The sequence below is a fragment of the Emericellopsis atlantica genome, assembly GCF_019669845.1.
Source record: "Emericellopsis atlantica unplaced genomic scaffold F5Z01scaffold_29, whole genome shotgun sequence".
In the NCBI taxonomy this organism is placed as follows: Eukaryota; Fungi; Ascomycota; class Sordariomycetes; order Hypocreales; family Bionectriaceae; genus Emericellopsis; species Emericellopsis atlantica.
Window position 1 is genome coordinate 193,640 of NW_025764731.1, and position 20,184 is coordinate 213,823.

The 20,184-nt window shown below is 57.3% G+C and overlaps 7 protein-coding genes across 7 annotated transcripts; 4 read left to right on the plus strand and 3 right to left on the minus strand.

Moving 5' to 3' along the window:
* Positions 1 to 298: 298 nt before the first annotated feature.
* F5Z01DRAFT_639573 (uncharacterized protein) lies at positions 299 to 4,865 on the plus strand (the record flags this gene model as incomplete). Its single annotated transcript, XM_046262451.1, has 3 exons — positions 299 to 1,847; positions 1,932 to 3,403; positions 3,456 to 4,865. 3 exons carry the CDS (start codon positions 299 to 301, stop codon positions 4,863 to 4,865), a joined length of 4,431 nt encoding a protein of 1,476 aa, XP_046115097.1.
* A 347-nt stretch (positions 4,866 to 5,212) lies between these two features.
* Positions 5,213 to 7,409, plus strand: F5Z01DRAFT_745096 (flavin monooxygenase-like protein; the record flags this gene model as incomplete). The annotated part of the gene is made up of 7 exons (XM_046266926.1): positions 5,213 to 5,557; positions 5,617 to 5,748; positions 5,803 to 5,831; positions 5,885 to 5,915; positions 5,976 to 6,255; positions 6,302 to 6,428; positions 6,480 to 7,409. The coding sequence occupies exons 1-7, from the start codon at positions 5,524 to 5,526 to the stop codon at positions 7,407 to 7,409; spliced, it is 1,563 nt and encodes a 520-aa protein (XP_046115098.1). The 5' UTR covers positions 5,213 to 5,523.
* A 28-nt stretch (positions 7,410 to 7,437) lies between these two features.
* Positions 7,438 to 8,695, minus strand: F5Z01DRAFT_677170 (uncharacterized protein; the record flags this gene model as incomplete). The annotated part of the gene is made up of 2 exons (XM_046265332.1): positions 7,438 to 8,239; positions 8,667 to 8,695. 2 exons carry the CDS (start codon positions 8,693 to 8,695, stop codon positions 7,438 to 7,440), a joined length of 831 nt encoding a protein of 276 aa, XP_046115099.1.
* A 286-nt stretch (positions 8,696 to 8,981) lies between these two features.
* Positions 8,982 to 12,568, minus strand: F5Z01DRAFT_677171 (uncharacterized protein; the record flags this gene model as incomplete). Its single annotated transcript, XM_046265333.1, has 2 exons — positions 8,982 to 9,726; positions 9,777 to 12,568. The coding sequence occupies 2 exons, from the start codon at positions 12,566 to 12,568 to the stop codon at positions 8,982 to 8,984; spliced, it is 3,537 nt and encodes a 1,178-aa protein (XP_046115100.1).
* Positions 12,569 to 14,120: 1,552 nt separating this feature from the next.
* F5Z01DRAFT_664173 (cytochrome P450) lies at positions 14,121 to 16,040 on the plus strand. The gene has a single exon (XM_046264080.1). It carries the CDS (start codon positions 14,291 to 14,293, stop codon positions 15,974 to 15,976), a length of 1,686 nt encoding a protein of 561 aa, XP_046115101.1. The 5' UTR covers positions 14,121 to 14,290; the 3' UTR covers positions 15,977 to 16,040.
* F5Z01DRAFT_692611 (iron-sulfur clusters transporter ATM1, mitochondrial) lies at positions 16,001 to 18,385 on the plus strand (the record flags this gene model as incomplete). Its single annotated transcript, XM_046266191.1, has 2 exons — positions 16,001 to 18,271; positions 18,324 to 18,385. Exons 1-2 carry the CDS (start codon positions 16,240 to 16,242, stop codon positions 18,383 to 18,385), a joined length of 2,094 nt encoding a protein of 697 aa, XP_046115102.1. The 5' UTR covers positions 16,001 to 16,239.
* Positions 18,386 to 18,402: 17 nt separating this feature from the next.
* F5Z01DRAFT_298608 (uncharacterized protein) lies at positions 18,403 to 19,899 on the minus strand. Its single transcript, XM_046258860.1, has one exon. The coding sequence runs from the start codon at positions 19,778 to 19,780 to the stop codon at positions 18,494 to 18,496; it is 1,287 nt and encodes a 428-aa protein (XP_046115103.1). The 5' UTR covers positions 19,781 to 19,899; the 3' UTR covers positions 18,403 to 18,493.
* Between the last annotated feature and the right edge of the window lie 285 nt (positions 19,900 to 20,184).

Genomic DNA, 20,184 nt, shown 5'->3' on the forward strand with positions numbered 1-20,184 from the left:
TGGAGGAGTCCCAGTTCCAGATCGCCCTAACCCAGGGGAAAGCGGGCTCGCTTCGCCCTCCGTCATCTCGCCCATCGGCCTCATTCACTTTCCGTGTCCTTGACGGACGCAGTCGCTCTTTTTGCAATGATGCTCACGCGCGGAGGGGCGCGATTGACGCGCCTGGCCCTGATGCCGAGAATCACACTGCGTGAGACCTTGAATGCATCCCGGCAGCCCTTGCTGCGAGCACGCTTCGCGACGTATGGCGCGAGGCGAAGTGGTGAGTGAGAATCTGCCCACATGCGGATCCAACGGGATGTGGCGGTCATGGGCGCGAGTGCTAACAGTTAACCTTCAAGACAACAACAACAACACATCGTCAGGTAAACAAGATGTCAACCAGGGACCTAAGGAGAAAACACTGCTCAGCAAAATGGGCGAGTCGGCCGCGACGACGTTCGCGTCCATCTTTGTGCTCGCCTCTGGCTTCGCCCTCGCCGCATACATCTACCACAAGAGCTACAAGCTGCTCGTCGTGGCCAAGATGACGCGTGCCTTTGAGCCTGGGGATCCTGTGCTGGAATTGGCCGCCATTGGTAAAGATGTCCCGCACGCGCCCGGCAGCAACGATGACCACTGGGTGGTTCGACCCGAGCAGGACCAGGTGAACAAGATTGTCTCTGGCGAAGTGGCTGGCCACTATTTCCTGCTCGTGGGCGAGAAGGGGTCCGGCAAGAGCAGTATGTTGATCGAGGCTATGCGCCGGATTGACGGCGACGCCGTGGCCATGTTCGAGGCACACCCCGACCTGGAGGTGTTCCGGCTGCGCTTGGGCAAGGCGCTGGACTACGAATTCCACGAAGATTACATTGGTGGCTACTTTAGCGAGCGGGGACCTCGCGAGTCGACTGCCATCTTGGACATTGAGCGAGCGCTCAACAAGCTCGAAAAGGTGGCCCTGAAGATGCGCGCCCACCGCAAGAAGCCCCTGATTGTCATTGTCAACCAGATGCACCTGCTGCGCAATGTCGAGGAGGGCCGCGACCTGATCGAGCTCCTCCAGCAGCGCGCCGAGCAATGGGCGGCGGCGAACCTCGTCACCATGGTGTTCAACTCGGATGACTACTGGGTGTACGAGCGGCTCAAGCAACTGGCCACGAGAATGGAAGTCATGAGCGTCACGGATCTGCCCAAGAGAGATGCCATGACCGCCCTCGCCAAGTACAGGAAGAAGTACCTCAAGCAGGATGTGTCCGAGGAGACCTTGGAGGACATCTACAGACGCGTGGGCGGCCGCCTCAGCTTCCTGAACCGCGTCGCCAAGAGCAGAGATATGATTGGCACGTGCGAGAAGATCAAGGAGATTGAGAAGCGATGGTTCCTCAACCAATGCTGGATCCTCGGCATGGAGATGGACGACGACGTGATGGATCAGCAAAAGTGGGCGTCGGCGGCCATGACCCTCGCCAAAGCGCTCGTTGACAAGGAGGAAGACATGGAGACGTACGACGACGAGCGTGGCCACACGCTCCCGACGTACCCGTTCCACATTGCCCAGCAGATCATGACGCGCTGCGATTTCATCCGCGAGCTCGACAGCCTCAACCTCGTCACCATCACCAGCCAAGCCGACGTGCGCGCGAGCAGCGTGCCGATGCACCGCGCGTTCCAGGAGATCTGTGCCCAGGAAGGGTTCGACAAGCTCCTGGAGGACACGATGCAGCGCATCGCCGACATTGAGAGCTTGGGCCGCACGAGAGAGCTGGTTGCAAAGGACCTGGTGCTGGGCGGAGAGTACGAGATCAAGAAGGGGTCGAACGGGTTCACTGTGAATCTGAACATGCACGAAGACGACGACGACGACGGTGATGAGAAGAAGAACTAGAACGCTGTACAATCACTTATAGTTTCCTAGTGTTATCATGTGTACCTTAGAATCAAGCACGCAGCCACGCATGTGCCTCAAATTTCAGGCACCAGGCCACCTGACCAATCCGGCCAAAGAGTCCCCACCTTTCCTCGACCCACACAAACACAATTTGCAATCTCCTCACCCTACACCTCTTCCCTCACCGCGCCACTGCTCATCCGCCCATTGACATCAACATCCATCAGAAAAAACGCGGATCCAATGTCGAGTGGAAGCAGATGGGCTAGCCTTGGCCTGAATTGGTCCAGTTTTGGATCACAGAGCAAGGATCGCGCGCAGGAGGGGGAGAAACCCCAGCAGGACGCCCCGGACGCCCCAGACGCGACCGACGCGCAGCAGCACCCGAATGACGCAAACCGCACCAGCAGCGGCGCCGGTGGCTACGACGACAACAACAACAGCAGCAGCCGTCGCAATGACCTCCACGACACAAACGGGCGCGCCATGGGCGGCGGCTTGGACGATGACGACAATGTCGAGGGTGTCGACATGAGCATGGACGACTTTGGCACCCTCGAAGTGTTTGACAGCAACGCGGTCGAAGCGCCCTACTCGTCCCAGGCGAACGCGGCGTCCTTTGCGCGCAACAACCCGGCGCCCCCCGCGCTCATGTCGGCCGAGGAGCCACCGTCCATCTCCAAGAAGTCAAAGAAGGACAAGAAGAAGAAGAAGGGAAGCAAGAGTAAGCACCGAGCCGATGAGCCTGACGTGGAAGAGCCTGAGGAGGAATCCGCCCATCGCCACGCGAAGCGCGAACCCGTCGAGGTGGACGATGGCCCTGTTGCGGTGGAGGCGGAGATGACAGAGGTTGTCACAGTGCCGCAGACGAAGCGAAAGCGCAATTCGGTCGACGCCGATGGCAAAAAGTCCAAGAAGCGCAGGTCCCGCGAGCCCCAAGCTGCAGACGACGGCGAGTTCCTGCACCGCGACAGCGCGTCCGGACCCGCGCGCGTCGAGGAGGCCGTAGACGAAGATGTGGACGCTGCTGACCCCCAGGGCTCTCCCAGTGTCGCGCACGTCCGTCGTCACAGCCAATCTGGCCAGCCCCCCGCGTCGACCAATGTTGAGGAGCTCGCCCGCGAGGCACTCACTGAACACGACAACGGGCAAGCTGAGGGCGGTGATACGGAAATGGCTGACGCCGATGCCGAACCAAGAAAGCGCGCGTCGACGCGTAAGAAGGCGAAGCCGACGTTCTACGATGAGCCGCAGCAATTTGCGCAAGAAATGCCGTCGCCGTCCGCGGCCGAGCCAAAGCCGCGAAAGCGAGCCAAACCTGCCAAGAAGAAGCAGGAAAAACCTAAGGCCGAGGTCGCATCCTACGGCGACGACGAAGACGGCGACTTTGATAGGAGACAACAGAAGCCGAAACGTAATCGCATGGAGGGGAAGACGCAGGGGCGATTCTCCAAGGAGGAGATTGACCTCCTTCGCAAGGAGTGGAAAGCATTTGCCGAGGAGCATGGCAAGACTGACGACGAAGTCATTGCGGTACGTTTTGTTTGTTCCGTTCCTTGTCTTGTATCCGTAACTGACAGGATAGATGATGCACTCCCGCGGCGGCGCGCAGGCTGGCGAAATGCACGCGGAGCTCTGGAACCGACTGTTCGAAAGATGCCCAGATCGTCATCGGCAAAAGGTCATCAACACGTGCCGCAAGAACTTTCACAACTTTGTCGCGCGTGGCGCCTGGGATGAGGCGCAGGATGACGAGCTTCGCGGCCTCATCGAGAAGCACGGGAAAGCGTGGTCACACATTGCCGCGCTTCTCAACCGCCACCCGGAAGATCTGCGTGATCGCTTCAGGAACTACATTGTCTGCGGTGACAACCAGAAGAAGGACGTCTGGAGCGAAGCGGAAGAGATCAGACTGCTCCGAGTCTACCTCGAGGCGCTGAACACCATCTACGCTGCGCGTCGTCTGACGCCTGGGCGCGAGTACACAAATGCGCCAGAAGACTCGATTGATTGGCAGGAAATCAGCGCCGCCATGGACAACACCCGCAGTCGGCTCCAGTGCATCACCAAGTGGAAGTCTTTCCACATCTACCTGGGCGAGGATGAGCATTTTCCATCTCTTGCTGAGGATGCGCCCCCAGGGTCATTCCAGCTCGAGCTGGCCCGTCGCCAGCTGCAGGAGATGGGTGAGGAACCGCGTCTGCAGATGATCAGGGCCATCCAGCAAAGCGGCGCTTCCAGTGACCTGAAGATCCCCTGGTCCAAACTGGTCGACCGCCCTTGGCGCCTGCAGTGGCATCGTCGCGCCCAGGTCCTGCTGTGGCACCGCCTGAAGAAGACGGTGCCCGACCTCGGCAAGGAGAAGGACAACCCCCGCGACATTGCGCAGTGGCTACTCGACTACCACGAAGCGAACCATGCGCTGCCCGAGTTCATCGAGGAGGAGGGAGATGATGAGGTGGAAAGCAAGCTCCTGCAGACGCACACGACACCGTACGCTGAAGGAGGTGCCAAGGCTAGGGGCAGAAGGCCCAGAGTCTCCCACGAGTACAAGAGTGCCGATAAGGTGTGGGACTCGGACGCGGAGGGCGAAGGACCTGCGGGCAAGGAGGAGCTCCAGATTGACCCTGCCCTGCAGGATCTCGACGCGGAACTGGCGCAGCCGACCGAAGAAGACGGTGCTGCGGCGGCTCTGGCGGAGGCGCAAATGGCGCAGGCGCAGGACGGGTTTGATGTGGAAGAAGTGCTGGCGGATGAGAAGAAGACGCCCAGCAAGAAAGTCAAGAAGACGTACGGCAAGCGCAAGGGTGGGTCGTCGTCGGTGAAGAAGTCGAGCGCCATGCTGTCCCAGGACCCGATCGAGGACGATGAGCTTCCTACGGAGGGAGGATCCAAGGGGCCAGGGAAGGCGACGGTGGACGATGCGGCGTCTAGTGATTTCGAGGAGGACATGGAGGACGTGCCCGCTCGCGGTCCGGTGATTGAGGAGGTGTAGGCTTTTGGGCTGGATGAGTCTTTGCAAGGTATAATTACTGGTCACTATGGATGTGTTTTGCTAATGAGAGGATCACGTCGACGTAACGGGAGGTATTGTTATCCGTAGCTCGCTATGCTAGGTGGCTACCATTCAAATGAGCAGGTAGCTGTATAATCGACTGTCTTTCTGTCTGTCTGTCCAAGTCCCTGTGCAGCGGATGGATTCCGCGATGGGGGGACCGGCCCCTTGTAAGTTGCGAGCATGTCGCGCATGACGGCGGCAGCCAAAAATTGCCTTTTTCGGACACGCGGATGCATTGGATTCGATGTGCGCTACTCCGTACAAAGGCAGCATTGCGCGTCTCGTGAGGCTGGGCCCAAGACTCCTGGTTGACGAAGGCTACTGGCAAAACCGGGCCATTGCATATCGTGGACACGTTACATTCACTTGGCGTCCGTTAAATGCGCGTTAAATGTCCTTGAACTCATACGAATGCGGGCCTGAGGTTCGGTGTCAGGGGCCCAGTTAACTGCCGACCGACTGACCACCCCCTGGTCCCAGATGTGTCGCACCGCCTTTCTCGGTGAGCTTGTCGTGCCATCTCAGCTTACCGTTTCTTGTCGCTCTCTGCTTTCTTCTCGTGTCATGAGACTTCTCGCCAGTATCTGCCGTTGTCATGACAGGGAACACGGTAGCTGTGATTGGGCTGGGTGAGTGTCGTCGCCAATCTCGAAAAGGCTGGAAACGTTCGCTAACTACCGAGAAACAGGGGCAATGGGTATTGTGGCGGTCAAGAATCTGTTGGAGGAGGATTTCGACGTGACTGGCTTTGAGAACAGTGGCTATGTCGGTGGACTATGGCATTATACTGAGGATAGGGACACGTTGAGCGTGTTAAAGGGTGAGTTGTTCTTTCAGCTATAAACTAGACAATGCGCCGGGCTAACGTAAGAAGATACCCAGGTGAATGTCTCGATAGACAGGGTACGAGCTGGACATGTGCTTTGAGTAGATCTCCTTCTGACAAAATTGCACAGGGCTGCTACACAGACTTCCCGTTTCCAAAAGGTTGTTCTACTTGCCTATTCACTAAACAGCCAAAGCAGAGCGCTGACGTTGGATCTCCAGGAACACCACCTTTTCCCTCCGCTTCCATGGTTGAGGAGTATCTCGAAGCATACGTCGACCACTTCCATCTCCGTCCCCATCTCCGTCTCAATGCGACTGTCGAGAGGATCGTCTTTGTAGACGAGAAGCAGCAGTGGCGGATAGATGTGCATGGCGAGGACGCCAGGCACTTTGACAGGATTGTCATGGCTACCGGCCCGCATGTTCGGCCCAGCATGCCTCACGTCGAAAATTCGAGGCTTCTTACGGCTGAGTTCATACACTCCAAGGCTTTCAAACGGTAGATTTCCCTCCCCAGCTCGTGCTGCCAAGCTGACACCAACAAGACCGCACGACTACGCAGGAAAAAGGGTGCTACTGCTGGGACTGGGCAACACCAGTGGTGACATTGCCCATGCTCTGGTGCCGCACGCCTCGTCCATCTGTATAGCGCATCATCGCGGCGCTCTCATAGTATGTCGAATGTTTCCTGAGACTGCAGCGCCTCGCTAACACCAATACTAGATGCCACGCCTTATCAACGGCCAGCCGGTCAATAGGCTCGTCACTCAGCGACGCATCAACACTCAGGATTTCATCGAGCGTTTCAGTCCTTCTCTTGTGGAAAAGTCTCTCAATAAGAAGGCAAAGGAAGTCATGACAAACTCCTTTGGTGTCCCGAAACCAGAATGGGGGCTCGAACCTGCCCCATCCATGATGGTGGCTACGCCTGTCGTGTCCGACACGCTCATCGACCACTTCAAATCAGGAGCGGTAGCCTCTGTGCCTGGCGTGAGACAAGTCGTGGGACCCCGACAGGTCGAGCTTGAAGATGGCGAAGTCATAGAGGTCGATGCGATCATCTGCTGCACGGGTTACCAGAATGACTTTGGGATCCTGGATCCTCGATACGATCCGAGTGCGAGCCAAAATCCACACTGGACGGCCGCCCCCGGGTCCAAAGGTCGTCCGCTGCCACGGTTATATCAGAACGTCTTCTCCCTCGAAAAGCCAGAGTCCCTCGCGTTCATGGGCTGCGCGTGGTTCCCAACAGGGGCGTTTCTACTAGCTGATCTGGCCAGCATGTCGGTCGCGCAAATCTGGAAGGGCAACTCGGATCTTCCGACGCGCGAAGCCATGCAGAACTGGGTAGCCAGGCAGGAGGAGAGGATGGTGGCACTGGCGCAACGAGGGTCGCCCGTTCCTGCGTCTGTGCCACAGAGGGAGTGGCTGCTATGGGCGGACGCGACGGCTGGACTGGGCGTGTTCGAACGACTGGGCTGGGGCCTCAGAGGGTGGCTTTTCTGGTGGCAGGAGAGGGACTTGTGGAGGATGCTCATGGATGGCGTGCTGACGAGCGTCATGTGGAGGCTCTTTGACCAAGGGAAACGAAAACCCTGGACTGGTGCGCGGGCGGAGCTGGAGAGACTGAATCAGGAGGCGAACCAATGGTGAATTAGACTCTCCCTATGTCTAAAGCACTTCACACTTCTCTCACCTCCTTCGGAAAGCTAAATCCCTCGGGATGGTTGTCCTTGCACTCCTCAAACTCCTCCCACCAGCTCAACGTCTTGAAATGCGCCCACCACTCCCGTAGGAGCCCCAGCCTCTCATCTTCAAAGCTGTCCAGCTCATAGCCCAGCCACTGGTATCGCGCCGGGCCTGCAACCGCAAAGTCCACGACACCAGGACCGTCGACGCCAGGTGTAAGCCATCCACTGCTCTTGAGCGAGGGCTCCGCCCAGGTCTGCAGCTTCACCAGGCCGCGGTGGAATGTGTCACGAGCATTCCGTGCGGCGGGGTGCGAGCGCTCGTTGGGATCTATGCCCGACCAAAACTGCGTGACGGGCGTCGCGTGGCGCATGTAGTACATGCTATCGACCATGGCGAGGTTGATCTGTCCCAGCAGATCCCACGTCTGCGCCCTTGTGAGAGGGTTTCTGCTCGCGAGATTGGGGCCTTCAAAGGTGTCCTCGACAAACATCATGATGGACGCGCTTTCGTGGATCCAGGACTCTGTGTCGCCGTCTCGCACACGCAGGCAGGGGGTGCTTTTGTCCGCAGGTTTGGGGTCGGAGGGGTTAGACTGGGTATCGGAAAAGGCGCCGTTCGTAATCGTCATGGTTTGGATGTTGAGCGTGAGATTGGGATGCGTCGTCTCGCCGGCCAGGAGAGCGGCTGGCGAGGTGACGAGGCCCTTTTGGAGGAGTTGGTAGACGATGCGACGGGGGAAGGCGCCGCGTGCCCAGATGAGGAGGGTGTACTCGGGCATGCTGGTCGAGGGTCTGTGTTGGAGTTTCTTGGAAGGTTGATAGGATCGTCTATAGATGGTTCGAGAGTGAGGATGGATGCGGCAGGAGGAGAGCGAGATGCTGGCCTTTTGTACGAAGGCGACGGGGACTTATGGATGGTCTTCGATGAGGCATCGTCAACCAGTGTAGTGAGAAAGTGTGCGAGCCTGTCCAAATCAGCGACTTGGTAACAAGACAAGCCATCCATGTGACCAGTCATGATAAAATGAGGTTAAAGCATGGGGTTTCATGGTCGACAAGACCGCCGGACACCACGTCAGGGGCAAACGGTGGCCTCGGACACTTTTTTCGGCCACTTTTGCAGCGACGAAGGATGACAGTATGGATCGACCTCTTGTGGTCTTTTCCAGAAGCCGATGACCAATTGCTCTCAGAGGCGGAAAACGGGGCATACACGTACAAACTATTGGGCACCGACAAGTAAGTCATGATGGGGGTATCTTGTGTCTTGACTCATCATGCCCGATGCAATCCTGTTCGACCACACATCCCTTCCTTCTATGCACTCCATCTGAAGCCTGTCCAAGCCTATAACAACCAATATCGTCAATCCAAAATGTCGTAGCGCATTCCATGCGTCCCGTCAATATAACAAACAAACGCCTAGCTCCGCTAATCCGTCATGCCTCGTGTATTGTTTCCGTGTCGCCAAACTCCTGCCGCAATGCTGAAATAAACATGTGTGTCCGTTTGTAGTTAAATACCCAGACTTCAATCAAGCAGCCACCTCGGCCGTGATTCCATTCGGGGTTTCCGGCACTTCATGGGTGCCCGTCACCGACCCCAGTATATTCATCGACTCCAAGACATCGCTCAACGCGCTGAACCGCATAGGCTTTGTCAGGAACATGTCCACGCCGCTCTTCATCGCCTCCTGGCAGGCATTCTCCGACGCCAGGCCGGTCAGCGCCAGCACCGGCACAGCCGCCAGGTGCAGTTTCCGCTCATGCGCACGGATAAGGCGCGTTGCTTCCAGACCGTCCATGACGGGCATCGATATATCCATCAGCACACCGCGGAATTGTTCGGGATTCGCCTTGTACGCGTCCACAGCCTCCTGGCCGTTGGTGGCCGACTCAAAGTCGCAGCCGAGCTTTTTCATGTATGCGAACAAGACCTTGAGGTTGATGGGGTTGTCGTCGACAAGGAGCATCTTCTTCGCGCTTGCTGTCTCCGGGAGATCTAGAGAAGTTGCTCGCGGTCCAAGCTCAAAGTCGTGGATTTCTGTATCCTCGGGTGTCTTGGGTGGCGTCTTGGGGGATGCCGTTGGCTGTGTGCTCAGTGCGGTAGAGTCATGGGTGAGATCTGCAGTTATGCCCTGGGCCGAGGTCACTTGTTTGCCATACGAGCTTCGTATCCGCGTGGGTCCTGGTGGTCGAGGTGCCACAGAACCCTGTAGCTGCCCGTTGAATCGCTTCCAGGCACACTGTATCGATCTGGTGAGTTTACGGGGCCCGATCCTGGTCAGAGTTAGCGCGGCTATGGACCGACTTGGACAACGGAGACTTACGGTTGTGACACAAACTCGAAAATGCCGGCTTGGCCAGCAGCCTCGCATTCCGTATATCGCTGGTACGCCACCAGGGCATTGTGGCAGACCACCACGTTTGGTAGTTTTGAAACTTCGCCGGATTGCTTGAAGTCCCTGGGCAACGTATCGTCCGACCAAAGCACAAGTTGTGGTTCCACTCCAGGCTGCTCACCATCGACCAGCTCTAGCTGCAGCGCTTCTTTGCACATCCTTTCCACAATGGGCCGTCCTTCGGGCACCATGTCGAAGCCAGCGAGCTTCACGCGCAAACCCGCCATCTCTCGCACCTGCTCCTCGAATGTCTGATCATCCTCCGACAAGTCCAAAGCCTTTGACGATTGCTCCAGAGGCAGCGTGACAGTGACCGTCGTACCCTGGCGGATTCTGCTCTCCACGGCGATTTGCCCCTTTAGCTGGGACACAATGCGGTTGACCAAACTCAGACCCACGCCCGTTCCTGGCGCCAGCTCATCCTCTTGCGCAAATGGTGTAAATAACTTGTGGCGCAGATAATCCTCCCCAATGCCCTTTCCTGTATCCTGCACAATCAACTTCACCACCCGTTGACGTTTCGCGTGGTCTTTGGCGGTGTCTTGTGTGACCGTGATTTTGATCGTGCCCGAGGGCGTGTATTTCAGCGCGTTTCCAAACAAGTTCATCACGATGCGTCGAATCGCGCCAGCCTGGACATAGAACAGCCATTCGAACGCCGGGTCGATCCACAAGAACACGGCTAAATCTCCAATCGAGAGTCGCTGTTCGGGGGTGAGCTTCTTGAGAGACATGGTCCTGTTGTGTGCCGCGAGATCCTTCTTGGACAGGTCCCGCACCGACATGAATTGAAAATTGAAGCCGGCAAACATGCTTTCCACGACTTCCTCCACCAATCCGTCCAGACGCACATCTGTGTGCATAAGCTTCTCTCCTGAGCGATTGCGACTCTTCGAGGGACCCTGATTGCGCATGACGGAGAAGCTATTGACCTTGGAGTAGTCCAGAAGATGCTCGACCGTATCGAGCAATGTCCTGCAGCAGATTTCGATCATGTGTGTTGCGTTTCCCTGGAACACGGTCTGGTTTGTGTCGCTCAGCAGCTCGGTTCCCAAGATGACGCCATGTAGAGGCGAGCGCAGTTCGTGAGAGAGAGACCCCAACGCGTCGAGTTTCGCCTTGTCACTCTGGACCGCCTGTAGAGTGTGCACTTCAATGGCCGCCAGCTTGGTAAAGGCCTTCAAGAAGCTCAACTCGGATTTATTGTTGAGCAGCCTTGCAGGATTGTTGGTGTAGACGAAGCCTCCAGTGAACCATCGCTCGCGCTTGAAATCCCATACGGGGATGAATGCGACACTACGTGCGCCGGGGAAGATTTGCGACACGGATTGCTCATCCTTGACATGGGTCGATAATTTGCGGGCTCGTAAGGGAGGGTTTTGATGCGCGGCGTCGGTGCCCTCGTCATCCGAAGAGGAATCGCTCGTCTCCAACTCCCCAGACGCATCATAGTTGAAGATCTTTCCGCTGGGATAGCGTCGCAGGAACTTTGCCATCAGACGCTGTGTCAAAATGCCAAAGTCAGCGGGTAGCTTGGCGCCGTTGATGCTTGACGCCTTGGATGTCGAAAATCCAAGAAGCTCGCAAGGCACGTCGCTCGACACGGCTGGGGTGATGGCGGGCTGGTCGTCGCTACTGCTGGTAGAGGATATATTGCCGTTGCCGGCCTTTGTGAACTGCCCGGAAGTCATAGCTACGTCGTAAAACAGGCAGCCAGCCACCTCGAACGATTCGCGGATGATGTTGGATGCTTTGGAAAGGACTTCGGCCTCGTTCGACCGAGTGCTCGGTGCAGGTTGCCTGGGCTTAGGAGGGATACCAGGCCACTTGGGCTGGGATGCGATTACTTTTGCCCAGTCAGCGTCGTTCTCCGCGAATCCTGCGGCACGGTCAGGATCAAGGCTTTGTTGTGTATAGTCGAGATGGCCTTCCGCAATTTCATCCACTGCAAATGGATCCAACGTTGGCCCATATCGCCAGCCTGAGAGTGTTGCCTTCCCCTCAATGAAAGAACTCAATCCTAGGTTCATCCGTTCACTTCGCAGGAAGACATGCTTCGCGCGATTCCCCTCCAAGTGGTTCATGATGGCGCGGGAGATGTCGCGCATGTGTGAAACGGACTGGTCGCTCCAATTCTCGGGTTTCTTGGTGCTCATGACACAATACGAGCCAATGTTGATGCCCCTCTTGGTCCGGATCGGCACAGCAGCATAGAACTGGCCCGCCTCGCCAAACTGACAATAGGGCCTTGTGTTGAATCGTGCGTCGTCGGATAAGTTGGGCACGAAGGAGAGTGGCAGCTGGTTTGTCTCGGCAGCGTCGCAATCCTGGAGGTAGAGGACGTGCTCGCACGTACCATGCGCTCTTGGAATCGCCACACCACAGAGGGCTAGAGGCGAAGGGCATACGGCGCTGGGCAGGTTGGGTGCAAGCCCCATGGTAGGTGTAGCCTCGGCCACCACATATTGGTGGCTCACGTCGAACAAGGAGACAAAGGCTCGCTCTGTGCCCGTCTGGTAGGCGCCCAGCTGGGTGAGGCCGGTGAGAATACTGTCGCGGGAGCTATGGATCTCTGAGCTGGGTATGGGGATGCCGGTATCGTTCGCGCGAAAGTCGTGGTATAGAAAAGGGTCGTAGCGAAGAGTTTCGCGCTCTCTTGTCGCCTCAGAGACCTCCTTGACCGGGTGGGCGGTGCCCAGAGTCGGTCCCTGTGATGTCATGGCGCTTTGCGAAAGGCCTGGTCGACTGGAGGTCGAGGCAGGTACGAGATGCAAGGAACAAGCCACCTCGCAGGCGGCAGGCAGGCAGTTAGTTGGGCACGGCGAGCGTCCGCTGCACATTCGTCGTGTGGTTTGCTTCGAGACTCGAGAGCGGACGGCTGTCTCGACTTCTTCAGCAGATGTGATCATGGAAGGTGGCTAGTCTAGAAAGTTTCGAGAAGGAAGACGACCGCAGATACGGACGCTCGACTCGACTCGCGCGACCTCGCGCGCCAATGAGCCGGACATGCATGCTATTCGTTCTCGATGATCGAAGATCGAAGATCTATCATAGTGGGCTAGCCCGGAATGGCGTAGGCTGGCATGCACGCGGGGCTGCTGCCAAGTGCTGCATTGCCGTGCCATGGAAGCCAGGCAGCCCTCATGATGATCACGTCTTGGTCAGGTTCAGACTTCAGAGGTGGGCGAGCACAGCTTAACTACGACATGCCGATCACTACGTAGGTATTGTGCTGAAAACGCCATCTTGTGTCAGGCTGATGACGCTGGCTGTAGTGGGATGTGATGATCGGCACTGGGCATGGATGCCGTATCGGGATCTATACAATCCCATGACAGCCCTACTTTGGGCTCTTGGAGCATGTCATGGTCAGCGACTCAGCGTCGCCAGTGAATTCATCGATTGTAGCACGATGACCAGATTGCCGACACTCGCCAGGGCGGCCTTGAGATCAGCGACATCGAGTCTGGCGTTGAACGGGATTGGCATCCGCTGCCAGGTAGGGTGACGGAGCAAAAGGTCCTGGCTCGCTCACAGCGGGACGGTTTTCCACGGCGGAAACCGAGACAGCATGGATCGCTGCAAGATTCTGCAACCAACGATTATCATGTACCTGATTAGTGCCGCGTGACTTTCGTTTGAGTACACTATTCACTACTGGTTAAGCAGTACGTAGCTATCAATCTGCAGCGGACGATAGCAACGACCTTTATGTCAACCTTTGAATTGAAGTTGGAAGCCCCGCATTAGAGATAGTGCGGTGTGCTTACCCTGTATCGCGTCGCGCTCCCTGATCACTTCAAGTCTACTCATCGTTGAGAAACCAATCAAGCATATGGAATTTGCTCATGAATCTCATCTCTTGTTCTCATATCTGATGAAATAAACAACAGCCCGTCAAAGCAAGGCTGTTTCAAAGAGATAACTGCCGAAACTTTGCGCCATGTCGAATTCAGCAACTTCAGTCCTCAGACACAAAAAGCTGGTACGCCGCCTCAAGTCAAAGACTGGGGATCCATACGCCAGCGCCTACTCCGTATTGATAACAAAATCGTGGAGGCACGGTCCACGGATAGTATTAATAGCGAGCTTATCATTAATATCTATCGTCGTACCCAAAATTCGGTAAATGTACATAGTCCTAAGTCCGTAAATACCCCAAGGTCCAGGGGTGGTGGCCGCGCAGCTGGCCCCTGAAAAACGTTCAATTCGGCTTAGCCTTGAGTGCTAGCCAATCCACGTCCCTCCAGTCTCTGAGAGCTGTCAGGGCGTCAGCACTAACGAAAACCCCTGAAGGTAGGATTTGACCACCTCCAATAACAAACATACCGAAAAGGCGTCTCGTACCAGCAGGATTCAGGACTGGAATATTAATTAAGGGTTCGATCGAACGCTTTGTCTGCCAGCACGACTCCCCTCTTCACTCCCACCGCCCTCTGAAGATGGCTGGACAGCTTGAGCAGCTCCTGGCCAAGGCCCAGCAGCCCACGACTGTCGCAGTCATCGCAGCCTTGCTCATCGTCGCCATCACAACGCGCCTCTTGACGGGCGCGCCAGAATCCGGCTCCAAGGGCGCCCACACGGCGGCCCAGCCAGGCTACTACGTCCCTTTCCTCGGCCATGTGCCCCAAATGTCCCTCAACGGGGATTCCTTCCTCGCTGGTCTCCGAGAGAAATATCCCCAGGGCATCGTCTCGCTCCTGTTCATGGGCAAGACGCACAGCATTGTCTACAAGCCGTCCCTGGCAACACTCCTCATGAACAAGCCCCACTCGGTCGCCGACGAGAGTTTCGTGAGCAAGCGGCTCTGCGTCACCAACTTTGGGTTCAAAAAGTCCGATCTGGACCTTTTCCAGGCGTTCTGGGACGAGGTGGGAAAGGCGTACAACATCATGCTCAGCGGCGAGGGCCTGGCCAACCTGGTCGAGACCACAGCAAAGAGTCTCCAATCGTCCATTGCCGATTTTGTCACCTTCAACGCTTATCCTTCGGACCAGGCGGAATGGGAGCGCATGGCCGAGGCCGACGTCGTCGACCACAATGGTGAACAGTACGTTGAAGCCGAGCTCATGGGCCTGTCCAAGAACTTTGTCGCACAGACGGCCAACCCGGCTCTCATGGGCACGGACTTTTGCAAGAACTTTCCCGAGCACCCAAAGTACGTCTGGGATTTCGACGCTGGGTTTGTGCTGATGGCCATGGGCCTCCCGTCCTGGCTCCCCTGGTGGCCACTGCAGCGTGCGCAGGCGTCCAAGAGGCGGCAGCTCAACTGCCTGTACGAGTATCACGAGGCCTTGGGCAAGTGGTCCAAGGGAGAGGAACCTGGTCACCGATGGGAGAACCTGGATGACATTAGTATCCTCCAGAAGGAGCGTGTGCGCATATGGGAAAAGCACGAGGTCCCAACCTCCGTGCGCGCTGCCGCCGACTTGGGTCTGGTATGGGCCATGAACGCCAACTCGAGTCCTCTGGTGTACTGGATGCTACTGCATATCTACAAGGACACGGTGCTGCTGGAGCAGATCCGGGAGGAGATTGCACCGTATATCAAGGGAGTGCAGCCGAAGAACCTATTCGGTACTGGCATCTCGATACCACCTAAGCTCGAGACGTTTGACATTGAGGGTCTTTCTACAAAATGCCCTCTGCTCAAGTCATCATACGTCGAGACCTTGCGGCTTTACGTGAGCGCCTGGTCCATCAAGTACGTCCAGCAAGACACCACGCTCGGTCGAGGCGACGACACGTACGTCCTCAACGAGGGGACGTATGCTCATGCGCCGCACGATCTGCATCAGCTGGACCCCAAATACTTCCCCGAACCCCATGAATGGCAGCCGCGAAGGCACGTCAAGGAGGTGATGGGCGAGGACGGCAAGATAACTGTCACCGCGGACATGGGCAGCATCCGGCCATATGGAGGAGGCGCACACATGTGCAAGGGGCGTGCATTTGCCATGCGGGAGCTCATGATGTACACCGCTGCCATTGTGACCATGTACGACATTAGGAGGCCCGAGGGCCAGGAATGGTCCGTGCCAAAGACCACGAAGCAAGCGGCCTCCCGGCACCCTACGAAGGAGATGAAGGTGTGGATCAAACGGAGGCCACAGCCTGATGAAGAGTGATGGCATATAATTAGTACAGTAGCTAAGAAATCTCCAATTGAGCTCAGCTAAGATTGAACGGTGCACCTTGATGGCGCGTGTTTGCCAGAGAATGATCGCGTGTCGTGGAGGCTGCAGCCTGAGGCCCAAAATTGGACGGAGCCGAAGACGGACGAGCCCGCAGCACAATTGCCGCAACGAACGTCACCGACAATACGAACACGCTCCTCGCAATCGTCCATGGGCAACTGAGCAGCCTGTGACCTCGCTATGCCATTCCAACCATGATTCCGCGACTCCTCGTTCGAACGCAGTGCCCGCGGTGCGCATCCCTCCTCCAGGCAGCAGCGACGCCAGCCTCGTCCGCCCCGTCCCGGCCATCATGGCTGGCGCAACGACCCATTGCTGCTGCTGCGATCAAGCCCTTCCGCACATCGACCGCGCGACGTCAAGCGCCAAAGACCCCAGCCGCCCCGTCGTCGTCGACCAAGTCGCCGACACCGACCAAGCCACGCGACCATGGTAACCTCACGCCCGAGGAGAAGAGCCCGGCTGCCCAGCGCAAGGCGGACTGGGCCATCATGCGGGAGATGTCGCGCTACCTCTGGCCAAAGGGCGACATGAACACAAAGACGCGCGTGGCCCTGGCCGTCGGCCTCCTCGTGGGCGGCAAGCTGCTCAACGTGCAGGTGCCGTTTTACTTCAAGTCCATTGTGGACAGTATGAACGTCGACATTTCGACCATGGGGACGGCGAGCGCCGTGGTGGGCAGCATGATTCTAGCATACGGAGGCGCCCGTGTTGGTGCTACGGTGTTCCAGGAGCTTAGAAACGCAGTCTTTGCGTCCGTCGCACAGAAAGCCATCCGAGGCGTGGCTAGGAATGTGTTTGATCACCTGCTACGGCTGGACTTGGGCTTCCACCTGTCGAAACAGACGGGTGGCTTGACGCGCGCGCTAGACAGGGGAACAAAGGGTATCAGCTTTCTGCTGACGAGCATGGTCTTCCACATCCTGCCCACGGCACTGGAGATCAGTCTCGTCTGCGGTATCCTGACGTGGCAATATGGCGCCAAGTTCGCGGCCATAACGGTGTTGACCATGGTCGGCTACACGGCCTTTACCATCTGGACCACGGCGTGGCGGACCAAGTTCCGCCGCCAGGCCAACGCCGCCGACAACAAGGCGTCCACCGTGTCCGTGGACTCGCTCATCAACTACGAGGCCGTCAAGTACTTCAACAATGAAAAGTTTGAGGTGGCGCGGTACGACAAGGCCCTGGCTGGGTACGAGAAGAGCTCCATCAAGGTGGCCACGTCACTGGCAATGTTGAACAGCGGCCAGAACATCATCTTCTCGTCGGCGCTGACGGGCATGATGTACCTGGCGGCCAACGGCGTGGCGCAGGGCACGCTCACGGTGGGTGACCTCGTCATGGTCAACCAGCTCGTCTTTCAGCTGTCGGTGCCCCTCAACTTTTTGGGGTCGGTGTACCGCGAGCTGAGGCAGTCCCTGCTCGACATGGAAACCCTCTTCAACCTGCAAAAGGTCAACGTCACCATCAAGGACGAGCCCAATGCCAAGCCGCTGGCTCTCAAGACTGGCGAGATCAAGTTCCAGAATGTAGACTTTGGCTACCACCCAGAACGGCCCATTCTGCGGGACCTGACGCTCACCATCCCAGGCGGCAAGAAGGTTGCCATCGTTGGCCCCAGTGGCTGTGGCAAGTCCACGCTGCTACGCCTGCTCTTCCGCTCCTATGACGTCGAGAACGGTCGCATCCTCATTGACGACCAGGACATTCGTTCCGTACAGGTCGACTCGCTGCGGCGGTCCATCGGTGTCGTGCCGCAGGACACGCCCCTGTTCAACGACACAGTCGAGCACAACATCCGCTACGGCAAAATTGACGCGACTAGCGAGCAGGTCGTTGCCGCCGCGCAGCGCGCCCGCATCCACGACACCATCGCCCGGTTCCCCGAGGGCTACGAGACCAAGGTCGGCGAGCGCGGCATGATGATCTCGGGCGGCGAGAAGCAGCGTCTCGCCATGTCACGCATCCTACTCAAGGATCCACCGCTGCTGTTCTTTGACGAGGCCACGAGTGCGCTGGACACGCACACCGAGCAGGCCTTGATGAACAATATCAACAGCATCCTACGCGAAAAGGGGCGGACGAGCGTCTTTGTCGCGCACAGGCTGCGCACCATCTTTGACTCGGATCTGATCATTGTGCTCAAGGAGGGACGGGTCGCGGAGCAGGGTACGCACAGGGAGCTCATTGACCGCGATGGCGTCTACGCAGAGCTCTGGAGTGGTGAGTGCCTTTATGTGTTTCTGACATCCAGTACATGCTAACATGACGATAGCCCAGGAAACCCTGTTCAATGACGAGGGTGAAAAGACGGAGGCCAGCAAGGAACAGAAATAGCTGCTAAGTGCATCAATGAGAATGCCTGGCGTGGGTATGCCGCCAACTTGTGGACCTCCTTGCGTAGATTCAACGCTGTGCTGTAGCTTGCCTGTGGAGGTGTGAGACCTACTCCTGCTTCGCAAACTCCTCAAGCAGGCGCGCGGCCTCATCGGCACCCCCTAGAGCCTTTAGTTCCTCGCCCAGCTCCGCCGCGCGCGCTAGATACCTCTCGTCCCCCAGGATTTCCTCCGCTGCTTGCTTGACCTGCTCCACACTCGGACTATCCGTCTTGAGGTCAATGCCGGCTCCGGCCCATGCCACCCTGGCCGCTGTGTCCTTCTTGTCCTCCGTCTGCCCGGCACAGAGCAGCGGAACCTTGTGATAGAGCGCCTGGGTGATACTTCCATAGCCACCGTTGGTCACGAACAGGCGGATTTGGGGGAGGAGGAAGTCGTACGGTAGCCACTCCTTGATGAGGACATTGCTTGGGACGTCGATTTGCTCACGAATGTCGCGTTCATAAGGTGATACCACGACAAGAAGGTTCTGCTTGTCCTCGGAAAGCGCTTTGATGGCCGGAATAATAAGTGAGGTCGGGTTCATGGTGAAGGTGCCCTGGGTTATACCAATGACACGCGGATGGGCGACAATTACGTCCCACGCATGGGGTACATGGTCCGGATTGTCTGTACTGTCTTGCGCAAAGAGCGGGCCGACAAACGCCACGCCGGTTTTGGTTGCTGGTGTCTGGTCGAATTCGAGGGCAGAGGAGGATGCTTGGATGTGGAGAAAGGGGCTGTACCAGTAGCTCTCGAGCGGTTGACCGCGTGGAAGATCAGCAAGTCCGAGCTGTCGACGCTGTTTGTTGACAACAGGGGCGAGAGAATATGGGAGGGTCAGGTTTTGTTGGGTCCACTGGTGAAAGGCATTGACACAGCGGCCAAGATAGCTGGTGGGAGGGGCTTGGCCAGAGGTGGCGAGAGGCGCGTCCGCGCCTGATGTGTACATGGGGATGACACCCAGTGAGACCCATCGGGGGATCTCCCCAAGCTCGTACATTGCTTGTGCGCCATAGGGCATCACGTCGACGACGAGAACATCAATGTCGCCTATCTCGCGCAGCACGCGGCGGTAGTCCTCGACTTGAGCGAGGACTCGACCTTGGAGCCGGGAGTAGTCTCCATCCAAGAGGCCAGTCTCGCCCTTTTTCTCCAATGGCTGGTCAATGCTGTAAGTGTCCTTTGTTGCGTGAAACTCTGGGCGCACGTTGACGGGCGCTTGGGCTGCACGCTTGGCATGAGTGGGCGATGTAAGCCAGTGGACGGTGTGGCCTTTGCGGACGAGGGCTTGGGCGACAGCGTGCATGGGAAGTGCATGGCCTGCTGGGAAGTGAGAGTGAAGTAGTATCTTCATGGTTGTGGGCTCGGGGTGTCATCAATGCCGTTGAAGGCGGACAACGGTGTGTTCATGCTGGTGAAGCTTGAGAGGCGCGGCTGGCGGTTGGACTCTGGAGCGTTGACAGGGGTAGCTGGCTACCCGGTACCCAGCGGTCCTGACTTGAGTGAGGGCTGCTGAAGTCGATAACTACAGTCTTCATTTCATTATGATTCATGGGCGGCCTTTGCGCTTTAAAATAGTGTAGCTTAAGTATAATGTCGTGGATAGCGATGATCAATGGTCGACCTAATGATCTTTGGCCAAGCGAGTCACCAAACTCGTTACCCACTGTCTGCGCACTCAAGATAAAGGATCAGATCCGACCCGCAGTGCAGTGTGGTATGGTGTTCCCAAAATCACCAGAACGACGAACGGACAGT

What these genes read in the sequence shown, in the direction of transcription:
- F5Z01DRAFT_664173 (XM_046264080.1), top strand. Translation starts at nt 14,291, where the DNA reads ATGGCTGGACAGCTTGAGCAGCTCCTGGCCAAGGCCCAGCAGCCCACG.
- F5Z01DRAFT_298608 (XM_046258860.1), bottom strand. Translation starts at nt 19,780, where the DNA reads ATGAAGATACTACTTCACTCTCACTTCCCAGCAGGCCATGCACTTCCC.